Source organism: Sturnira hondurensis, unplaced genomic scaffold (genome assembly GCF_014824575.4).
Source record: "Sturnira hondurensis isolate 20B ecotype Veracruz unplaced genomic scaffold, ASM1482457v3 Scaffold0014384, whole genome shotgun sequence".
Lineage (NCBI taxonomy): Eukaryota > Metazoa > Chordata > Mammalia > Chiroptera > Phyllostomidae > Sturnira > Sturnira hondurensis.
The window spans coordinates 37,930,124-37,941,589 of NW_028087015.1; the positions used below are offsets into that span (position 1 = coordinate 37,930,124).

The 11,466-nt window shown below is 40.7% G+C and overlaps 1 protein-coding gene across 4 annotated transcripts in view; it reads right to left on the reverse strand.

Moving 5' to 3' along the window:
• Positions 1–11,466, reverse strand: part of NADK2 (NAD kinase 2, mitochondrial) — a 42,716-nt gene extending 31,250 nt beyond the window's left edge. The window contains exons 1-2 of one of the 4 annotated variants that reach the window (XM_037063183.1): positions 10,894–11,466; positions 877–965 (exon numbers count right to left, since the gene is read on the reverse strand). In XM_037063183.1, the coding sequence (XP_036919078.1) occupies positions 877–965; positions 10,894–11,193 (389 nt within the window). In that variant the 5' untranslated portion in view covers positions 11,194–11,466. The remainder of the gene's footprint in view (positions 1–876; positions 966–10,893) is intronic. The other 3 variants (XM_037063186.1, XM_037063184.1, XM_037063187.1) reach the window with 3 other exon arrangements.

An 11,466-nucleotide genomic window follows, 5' to 3' on the forward strand; every position in this document is an offset into this window, starting at 1 on the left:
CTTAATACAAAAACGACCCAGAAGACTAACACCTTGAGACATAATTTTTAAGTTACAAAACTGAATAGCCATTATTTTAAATCCAATAAATATTCACTGAGTGCCAGACACTGAAACAGTAACTAAAATAATTTCTAATTTGCATGTTCTCACACTGATTCTCCTGCATACACATAAATATATTCACTAACCACACTGAGCCCCAAATTAACCAAAGTTTCTATAATGATAATTTTTAGACATTCAAATAATACTATAAAGAACACCCCTATAATTCAGTATGGTTTAATAAATAAAACATTACACATAGAGTTGAAGCCTGCTCTGTACAAAAATAGCCCTTTGTAGAAAAACCACTTCTGGGGCAGGTCAAATAACTGAAAATCTGTGAAATTTTCAGAGCACAACAAAAATTTCCTTAGAAACACTCTATCAGGCCCATTTACCACAATATCATTTTCTGAAAGTGATTAAATAATGGCAATCTCTCCTGAAATCCTAATGATTGCCTGGCCGGTCCGGCTCAGTTGGCTGGGCATCGTCCCAAAGTTAACGGTCAGGGTTCAGTTCGATTCCCGATCAGAGCCCGTACCAGGCTGCAGGTTCAGTGCTTCCACTCCTGCCACCTCCCACCTCCCACCTGCCCCTGGTTTGGGGGGGACGCTGGTTTAGAGGAGGATGTGGAGGCACACACAGAAAACAATCAATCACGTCTCTCTCACATGGATGCCTCTCTCCCTCTCTTTCTCCCTCCCTTCCCTCTCTCTAAAAAATAAAACATTTAAAAAACTGGAAAAAAAATGATTAGCTTCTACTTAGGGAAAAACTGGAATTCCTGAATACAAACCCACCCAAAACCCAAGCCGACAGACTTACCGTAAACTATCTAGAATATGCTCAACATTTTTGGTGTGAATACGATGTCGTTCAAGCAGTCCACTGTAGCTAGAGCCTTTCAATGCAAGCTACATCAAAATAAAAAAAGTTTTGTCTTATTAGATGATATATAGTACATATATTATAACTTATCTCCTTAAAAAGTCCTGCATGAAACAGAATGAGGTTTTGAAAGCACATTTTAATGACTGTGAAACTGAAGTTTAAACTGCACTACAAAGTCTGATTTCGGAAAAATCACAATGCCAAATACATTAAGTTTTCTGAATCATATAGTCAACAGGCTCTCATAATCTGCATGTTTTAAAACTGGAGTGTTAACACTCCAGTTTAAGTGGATTTTTAACATATCGCATATGGCTACTTGAAGATCAAAGATAAACTAATATTTTAGAAGGCAGGTGACTTTTGCTCCACTTGGATGTGCAGCCCTCTTGTGTTTAGATTCATGAACTCTGTTTGTTTACACTACTCAAGCCAAATAAAGGGCGGGTTAGCTCCCTGAATGGGTAACTTTTAGATATAAAGACATGTTATCTTTCAAGAATTATCTCTCCCAGTCTATTGGAATGACATTTTATAATGTTACTATCTTACTTTTAATACCCTCCTTTTTAAAGTATATCTTCTAAGTAATCCATAAAGTAAAATGTTAGGAGAAAAATTTAGAAATATCCTCAATGAATGCCCACTTAAATCATCAAATAGGAAATTTATCCACTAGAATACATGCCAGAATTAAAACCATGTTACCTTCTTTTCGTCTCCAAATTCCCTTATACCTTGCCTGTGTCATAAAGACACAGATTCCTTTTTAAGTACCTGTCTAAAATGCAATCTTAAATATATTTTGTTTTAAATCATTACTCATGATTACAAAGTAAAACCAATTTTAGATAGAATTTTTAGTAATATGTATTTTACTTTTTAAAGTGGTTATAAAATAACACATGAAAAATGCACATATAAAGAAAATTTTCATTCAATAGAATCTTGTTACCCCAAGATACTCTGTATTAATTATATTTGACACATACCTTCCCAATTTTTTGTTTATAAGTACTGAGTTAAGCGTTTCGAAAAAGGAGCACAGGACCCATTTGGATATGTGTGCTGAAGTCACAAAGATACACTCGACCCAACAGCCTGTGCAACACCTTAATGCCTAGACCTGAATCTCATATTTAGACAGGGCAAACCAGTAACAAATTTTTCTTTACAGAAAAGCAGTGACCAAGGTAATAATTACATAAGCTTTCATTTGCTCATTTAATTAACAAATCAACATGAACCAGGTGTGGAAAACAACTCTAAGAGTAGGACTGCCGAATATGAAGGCATATTGCATTAACATTCAGATTATCATCACTAACTACAGATTAACTAAAACTACACTACCTCCCTCTCAGTGAATACGGATCACAACGCTGCGTCTTCTCTACTCTCTCCCTGGGGACTCTCTCAGTTAAGGCTTTCTTTAATACAAGCTGCATGCAGATGCTGACGACTCCCAATTGCTATCTAACTTGCTGGCCTACCTTTAGGACTCCATAGGAATGCACCCAACAATGTGGTAACATCTTTCTCTGCATATCTAACAGGCATCTCAACCTACCATGGTCAATCCATGACTTTCTAGCAGATTAGTTACCATGCTATTATGTCACAATAATTGTCTTTCATAAGCCCATCTCCAGAGAGAACACTTTATACAGCTAGAAACTGAGCTCTAAAAATTAAATTTATTCATTTAGATATTTGAGTGTTCACTTGAACATTAATTGAGCTCAATCGAATGTATTAAATGGAGCACTAAAAACTAAGGATAATGAGGACTAATTCAAATGTACAGTAAGTCAAATTTACTGCTTCTGATCCACTATAAATAAAATTAAGGGTAGCTGCCTGCGGACTTCAATTCCAGGTCTGGATTTCTCTCTTTTGTTCCAATTTTGGGCTTGGACCGGATAGAACATGCACCCAGGAAGAAAGGATACAAATCCTACTCTGGTGGTTCAGAAGCTTTAGTGCTTACTTCCAGGCTCTCAGAAAAAATCCAGAAAATCAAGGTTATTCAGCAGCTGAATGTTGAAAACTTAGATTTTCGACTGGGAAGGGGGACTGAATTTGTGGGGAAAATAATTTTGGAAAACTAACAAAAAACTTCAAGCTTTTCCATGATTTTAATAAGTTTTCCAAGCAATGCTAAAATCCCAAATCTAAATACAAAGTTCATTTAGCATCAGAATATCTAATATTGGAGCACAAATCTCATTTCATAAGTTCTTGTTTCCACTCAAATTTCTTCTTGTAAACTAACTCTCTAATAACTTATGTGTCAATTAATTTAGAGAATACAAGTTATTATATTGTTTTCTTTAAAGCTCTAACTGATCTGAGTAGTATACTTCATTCACATTGCCTGGCTAAACTAGGCAGGTAAGAAGTAAGGCATTTTTAAAAATCACTTAAGCATCCATTGGAAAGTCTTAAATCTATTCAACTTGCTCTCATATTTTTAAAAATGTTTCAAAGTCAGGTAAGAACTTCTAACTACAGAAAAAAAGACTCCTAAAAAGTCTTCTAAAAAAGAGAGACTTTTAAGTCAAAGACTTAAAAACATACTTTAATCAGACAAAAAAAAAGAATTGAATTCTTTGCAAAATGTGTTATAATTAAGAGGTTAGACAAATTACCAAAATTTGTAACAGTCTCGGTTCTGTACTACTGTACCTTAGGTATCTGTAACAAAGTCTATTTTTTCCAAAAACTTATTTTAGTACTTATCTGCATTTAAAAACATTTTTAAATGATTCACCAGGATACCAGAAAAAGCAGTATGAATCTGAAAGATCTACAGACACACTTTGGAATAAGCAATAGTGTCTCCTACGAAACCTCCAAAAGCCAACATCATCTCTCCCCACACGGCTCAGACGTAGAAGCACAGCAACATGAGCGGATAAAAGGATTCAGAATGCAAAGAAAGTTACCCCACCCTAAGGTCAGATGTGATAGTTATGCTATTTTCTAAGTGACCCAAACACTTACTTTAATTATACTTGACCAAAACTGAATTTATTGCAAATACAAACTTCAAAAACTTGTTTTACCTCAGTTGAGCATTACTACATAGGCCATGTAACTTCGACAAAAGCTTGGCAAGGGAAGGAAACATACGAGAAATGCACAAGCTTTTGAGACAAAGAGTTTGACATATAAACTCACTGGTCATAACTTCATTACTCTTAATACCTGACGCACTTAACTAAGTGGTGGATTGTTACTCCAAACAGCCTTAAAAGGATCAATGACATGGAAATTAGCAGCTAGAAAGTGAACTATGCTCACCTGGCACGATCAGGCCCAGTGCAAGGAACCCAAAGTGTTTCTTCAGACACACTTGGCATTCCTCTTGGATGACTTCTATTCCACTTACTCTTTCTCCCAGGCTCCACTTCTACTTTTCCCATCGTTATCCTCCTACCTCCACATTCACCTTCTGAATTCTATCTCCCTATTTCCCGATATGTTGGTATTGTTCGAGTTTCTGTCTTTGGCTTTCCTTTTTAAAAATTCTTTTACAGTTGTTCAATTACAGTTGTCCCCATCTCCCCTAGTGCTCTCCTCTCCCTACCCACCCCCCACCTCCCACACTCGATCCTCCTTCCCTCACTGTCGTCTTTGTCCGTGGGTCCTTCATACCTGGGTTCCTTGGCTTTCTTATCTGCTCCTGCTCCACTTCCCTTATCTCCCCACTCCAGAGACTTGATCTACCAAGCACACACCAGTAACTATGAAATCTATACTTTGTTTAAGGCTTTCTCTTGCCCAGAGACAAATCAAATATGTCTCCCCCAAACCATCTAAATCTGATCACACATCCCTCCTTCAAATTTGCTCTTCTGAGCCCATATCAGTTCGTAATACCTCCCTTGACCTAGCCAACAGAATAAATCCATTTAGCCCCTTTAATTCTCCCGTTACACTCAATCTACACAGCCAGTCACGGAAGGCCAATAATTAAGATGTGTGAAAACTGTTAAAACTGTTTCTCCAATCTGTCCTTTACATTGATGAAGCCACTGCTTGAGTTCTGGACATCAGCTCTTATCTAGTCTCATGCAACAGCCTGCTTCTAGAGTTTCTCAACTAGTTCCGTCTTTCAAAGTGTTATTTCCCATTATCTCAACCTAACTACCACCACCAGAAACCTGCTTTCCAACCAGTCCCAGAACACTCTCTCAGAAACACTGACCCTCATTACTCCCCTCCCGTGGGAAGAGAGAGTAGGGGAGAGCAGGGGCTGTATTCCATCACTATAAAGTGGAAAACCACTGCAAGGTGAACCCAGCCCCTTCACAGGACACAGAACACCTCTACAAGGGCCGGCCTGCCTGCTGAGCCTTAGTACACTTCCTCTCCAACAACGACTGCCAAATCACCCTTACAGTGGTCGCCAGGGCCACCTAATGATCACAGCCAGCATTATCAAAGAGAAGATAAACTGCCCTGCATGTAACAAGACTAAATTGTATGTTATCTTTTATTTTAAATATGACTAAATGAAATACATCTAAGTCGTGATGTAAATTTTCTTGGCTGTGGATTACAGTAAAAAACATTTGAGTTTTTTTCGCTGGCATAAAAAATGAATTTCCCCACTATCTTGCTAGTATTGTTCTCTCCCCATCACATATGCATTCTTCCTTATTCTTCAATATTTAATTCAAATATCCTAAAATGAAAAGATTTCATTTCACTTTCATCACATTGCCAAAAATATAAGTCTACGAAGTGCTGATAACAGTGCAGGGAATCAGAGGCGTTCAATGCTTATGGAAAATGTATTTGTACTTCTGATTGAAGCATTTTTTAAATAGTAGAAAAACGTGAAACTTAATTATCCAATCCGTGGAATACTATAAACAGTTAAAATAAACTAGTATATATCAACACAGACAAGCTTCAAAACCAATACTTAAGAAAAGCAAATTTCTAAATAGGCACATACTCTAACGAATGATATTATCGATGTAACTTTTTAAAAACAAAGCAATATTATACTTTTTACAGACACAGTCATACTCGTAAATATATAACCTATGCATGTGAAAAGTACATGTAACAACTTTAGGTTAGTGGGAACCTCTAGGAGACAAGAAGCAAAAAATGGGAAGGATAGGGCGTTAGCTGTAACTCCAATATACCCTTTAAAAACAGCTGACTTCAGTATGGCAAAATATATATCTTTTAAGTCTGCACAGTTCTATACACAGATGTCTAGTTATTTTTGGAAGTTTTCTATATGGTAGAAATATCTCATAACTGAAAATCTAAACTTTCAAAAGATCACTAAAAAGTTTACTTAAAAGTTAAAATTCAAAGGTCTTCTTTTAGGCTCCCCTTCATTCCTGCCCTTCCCCGAATTATTCTCTCCCTTCTCTGTAGTCCCATGGACCACCTACAGTTATAATACGATTTGATAAGATGCAGTCCCTGCCCTCAAGTCTAAAGAGAGAATTACAGATTACACTCTAAAGTGGAAAGCACAAAACCATAAGCATTATGAAGACCCAGTAAAGAACACCTAACGCAACCTTAGTGACCAGAAAGGCACAGCAAAATTACTAAGTATGGCTGCTGAAAGTAAAGGGGCCTGCAAAAGTAAAGACGCTGAGTGATGTCAATACAACCACCCCGAAATACCATTTTCACCTACCAGGTTGGCAAAGACCCCAAAATACAATAAACGGCTTAGATTAACAAGCACCTTCACTGCTGGTGAAGGTGTACACTGGTACAGCCTCTTGGGGAAGCAATTTGGCCATACTTATTAAAATTTCAACCCTGGCCAATGTGGCTCAGTTGGTTGAAGCTTCGACCCGTAAACCAAAAGGATGCAGGTTCGATTCCCAATCAGGGCACATGCCTAGGTTACAGGTTCGAGAGGCAAGCATCAATGGTTCCTTCTACCTCACGCTCCTACTCTTCCCCTCTCTCTAAAATCAGTGAGCATGTCCTCAGGTGTGGATAAAATTAATTAATGAATTTAAACATTTTTTCAAATGCACATGACTTTTGATTCAGCAATTCCACGTTTAGGTCTCTATCTTAGGAACTGATAGGAATTAACACGTGTAGGAATTAACACACGTTATACATTATAGGATATATTTTTATAAATTAAGGCATCTGCACACAATGAAATACCACACATACTAAAAAAAAGGTATAGAATAGTTTAAGTAAGTATTATTGAGCAAAACAGGATGAGACAAAGGACATATTTCACTGTGTTGATTTGTATGTGCAGATTATTTCTGGAAAGAAAGAATTGACCAGAAATGAAGTTCAATCGATAGACAGGAGCCAGTTCACAAAGGGACTGGTTTGGCAGCTAAAGATCACGTAGGTTCACCTACAGGAACATGTTCTCAAAGTGTGACCTAGGGACCAGTTGCAAACCTGGAGAGCCTATTTTTAAAATGCCGAGCCAGCAACCTTTAAGGGCATGGTTCAGAAAGGCGGAATCTGAGAGTTCTCCACAAAGGGGATCACAATCTTGGGGGGGGGGAGTTGGTACACTTAGGTTCAGGCATCCTCACTTTAACAAGTTTCCTAGGAGACTCTACAGGTTATGGGGAGCTTTTGAGGAGTTCTCAGGAGAGTCAAGTGGCCAGATGTTCACTGCAGATACACCACACCGGTGCCTGTGTCTCCAAGATTTGAGAAGTGAGGTTTCCGTTAGAGGGCTCTGGCAGTATCCCAGATCACGTTCTTTAACTTGATAAACACTCAAGCTGCACACACTACATCCACTGCACACCACAGGGCAAAAGTATTCTCTGCCCGAGAACTATATAACCTAAGCTACACTACTGTTTGCAGAAAACAGAGTAAGGGAAACTAAATCCAAGGCGCTACATCTCCCACACCTGTTAACAAGGCAATAGCTAGGAATAGTTTAATCCTGTAATAGAGGGGCTGCTAGATGAAATTATTCTATCCTTTTTTGAAAATAATTTTTAAAACACTATAAATGAGAACCATTAAAAGGACTTTGCAGCTGGAGGAGTAGAGGGTGGACACTGCTCATTTTTTATTTAGTATATATCAAAATATTTTTATTAAAACTTTTTGGCCAATAAGGCATGTTTATGATCTCAAAACCCTCCCCAGTCAGCTTCGATTCATCTAAAGGTCTAATTTGTGAGTCTCTTAGACTGTTAATGACAGTTCCACATTTGCCAACAGCTACATCTCGTAGGATGGTTTAATAAATCCTTGCAAGGTCATGAGCCAGTAGAGATAAAATTCTTGACTAGAAATCCTCAATCCATAAGAAAAGTCATTGATCCATTAGGGGAAGGCAAAAGCCAACACTTAAAAATTAAGCAATGTAACAAATATGAAAGGAAAACGGAAATTCAAACTCTGATGAAATTCAAAGGATGTAAACCTTTCGTACATTGTTTATCAACCAAAAAGTACTTCCTTTAATTGGCTGCACTTCTACAATGTGAAAAAAAAATAAGGCTCCAGGATAGAAAATGATACTGGCATTCCATCCCTCATCTTCCCTTTGCATTTTAACACCTAATGTGAGTAACTTAACTGAGATGTATTAGCAACAAAACAACCACAGTCACTACCCAAAAAAAGAGAACCCTTGCTACAAACTTCAGGTTACCATGACGCTACAGACAAAGAAACCACCAGGCCCAAAAACTCAAATGAGCACTGGGCCGATTTCTTTTATACCCAATTCATGCGACTCCTATCCTTTAGTGTCTTTTACCCTCAACAAAGCAGCAAATGATATTCATCACCTTTCCACGCCTAACACAGAATCCCATTTTAGAACAACTTCACACAGCCTGGTAGTACTCTTTCACCTGTTCCTGATCCCTGGTCTGGGAATCCACCTAATGCTCTTCCATTCTGAATAAAAACCTTAATATAAATGACAAAACTGACCCAGTAAAACTTAATTGAAGTAAGAACTATTTCAAAACAGTGTGTTCTAGAGTCCAGAAGTTTTACCTCAAACTTCTCTTATCCTGAACAGCATTACCTAGCAACAGACAAATATTTACCCATTAGAGATGTCTCTTCAGATACTGAGTAAGCAGTTCGATTTTTAAGGAATTGTAAAAGCTTTGATTAGTGGCAATCCATTTCACAGGTCCAAGACTTAATCTAATTCGGATGCCACCCCTTTTCCTGAGGCCTTGAAAAAGTTCACCAAGTTCAAAATACTAGCCTTTCCAGGGCCTTGGAGGATTATCTAGTTTGACCCTGGTACTTCGCATACTGAACTAGGTAGGTAAAAGTGAGTTGAGCACCGGCAATACTACACACACAAAAAAAATTTTCTCACCCATGAGTCCCAGATAAATTAAAAATACTCAGGAAATTAACCACACAGAATCTGGGCCTCATACTACAACCTCCTAACCCCCAACCCTACCTCTTTAACACCCCAATCAAGCGTACCCACTGCAGTGGGTGGCTTCCATAAAGGTGTATGAAGAACACATCTATGGGAATACAGCATTTGACAACTTCTAAAAAGTAGATCTTGTAAAATTAGGAGGACAGTCCCAGGGGTGTACCTTTTTCCCCCCAAAACAGAAACACCTGCTTCTGATATTGTCACTCTCCACCTCTCCCCCACTTCCACACAACACAAACTCAGCTACTCCAACCTCCTGTTCAACCCGTTTGCTGGTTGCCTCTTTTAAAGGAGGAGACTATTTTCTATCAACTGCTACATCCAAACACTTAAGAAGAGGAAACAATTTTGCACCCAGCACTTCATCAGATGAATGCAGGGTCCCTCTTCAATTAACCCATTAAAAAATTAAGAAGTTTAATGCCTAAAAGTAATTAAGCAAAGATGAGTTAAATTTTTTTGGATTCCGCTACAAAATATTACCAAAAATATGCTGAAGATTACAAACCAGCAGTTTCAAACAGGCCGTCTACTCTTCTACAGAATTCTACCAAGATTAGGATATAGGCGATTAATTCCAAAGCCTTTTGTTGCAGTGTCAACAATTAGAAATTTCCAATAGAGATCTGTGTAGACATAGTGTTCATGGAAGCATCCTCATTCTCCTTTCCCTAAGGCTGGTGGATGAGGACATGGGATCAACAGTTTCAAAAAAAAGAGAAAAAGGGAATATTCAGAGTTTCTTCTTTGGGTGGATTTATGTAACTTGTAAAAAATATTAGTAAGTGTCTACATAAAATATATTCTTTTGTGGAGGTACTGCTACATTATAGACGTCGGCTCTTTATTTCATAATTACAAGGTTTGGCTACCCTTTGTCTTGACCCTTCTACTTAATAACCCTTCTACTTAATAACATTCAAAGTCAAATTTTTTCCCTTGCTTCTTCCCAACACCAAAGACACGTGCGCTTTTAAAACCCACTGCCGCACCCTTGTCCGACCACTACGTTCCAGCACGGAAAAGGCTCGCCCCGACCGGCTTTACGGAGTGTCCCAGAGCAGTGCGGCCAAGTAAAAGGGGGTGTGTCCGCGGTACCTCCGCCCAGGCAACGGCGCCCGGGGTCCGGCTTTCTCCGGGCGGCCTGGGGAGCTCCTTCCAGAGCGTCCACACGTCAGTCACGGGCCAACCTTTCTTGGGGCTGTTGTTGCTCTTCCCGATAAGGGGGTGGGGTAGCCAGAGTATAAATGAATCCGAACCCCTCCAAATGTGGGAGCTCCTAGTACCCCTACCACGGCTTCCTCCAAAAGCCCCCACTTTAAGGGTGTCTGCACGAACAGTGACCCTCTTTTCTCTAGCGCGCGCTCTCTCGCTCTCTCTCACACACACACACACGCGCGCGCGCGCGCGCGCGACAGATGGGAGAGATCCACGAGCAAAGCCCAGAGTGGGGCCGCGAGCAGGGCTGGTAAAGCATCTAGAGCGCCTCGGGGAAAAGGTTTTGGCCCAGACACAGGGCGAGGGCTGCCGGGACCTACCAGCTGCTTCAGGTCCTCCTCTGAGAGCTCTGCGTAACGGTAGCGCTGCTGCTCGAACTCGTACCGGGTCGTTTTGGCCACCACCACCACCCGGGACGGGCGGAAGCCCCCGTCGGGACGACTGCCACAGCCCGCCAGCTCGCGTGGCTGCCCGTGCCCCAGGTGCCGCCAGCCGTCCCCGTCACCGCCGAGCCGCGGTCTCGCGGCGGGGCCTCCCGCGCCCGGGGCTCTCAGCGCCGCCGCCCTGCCGCCCGCTACGCGACGACAGCCGCCCAGCAAGAAGCCTCGGTAGCAAGTCATCGTGCGCCCAGCGGAGGTTACTGGCAGACCCGGGCTCCCGCCTCTGCTCCCGCCCCAGGTGTGCGAGCTGCCCGCGCCAACCCAGCCTCTAACTTCGCGCCGGGCGGCCAAAGGTTAAATGCAGGCCCCTGCGTAGCCAGCGCTGCGAGGGGCACATGCCCAGACGTAGACGGGGGGAGGAGAAAGGCGGCCGATTGGAAGGAGAGAGAGCCGACGGGAGGTAAAGGTAGGCGGGGAAGAGCCCGAGGCCTCAGGATGGTGGGTTTTGTTTGT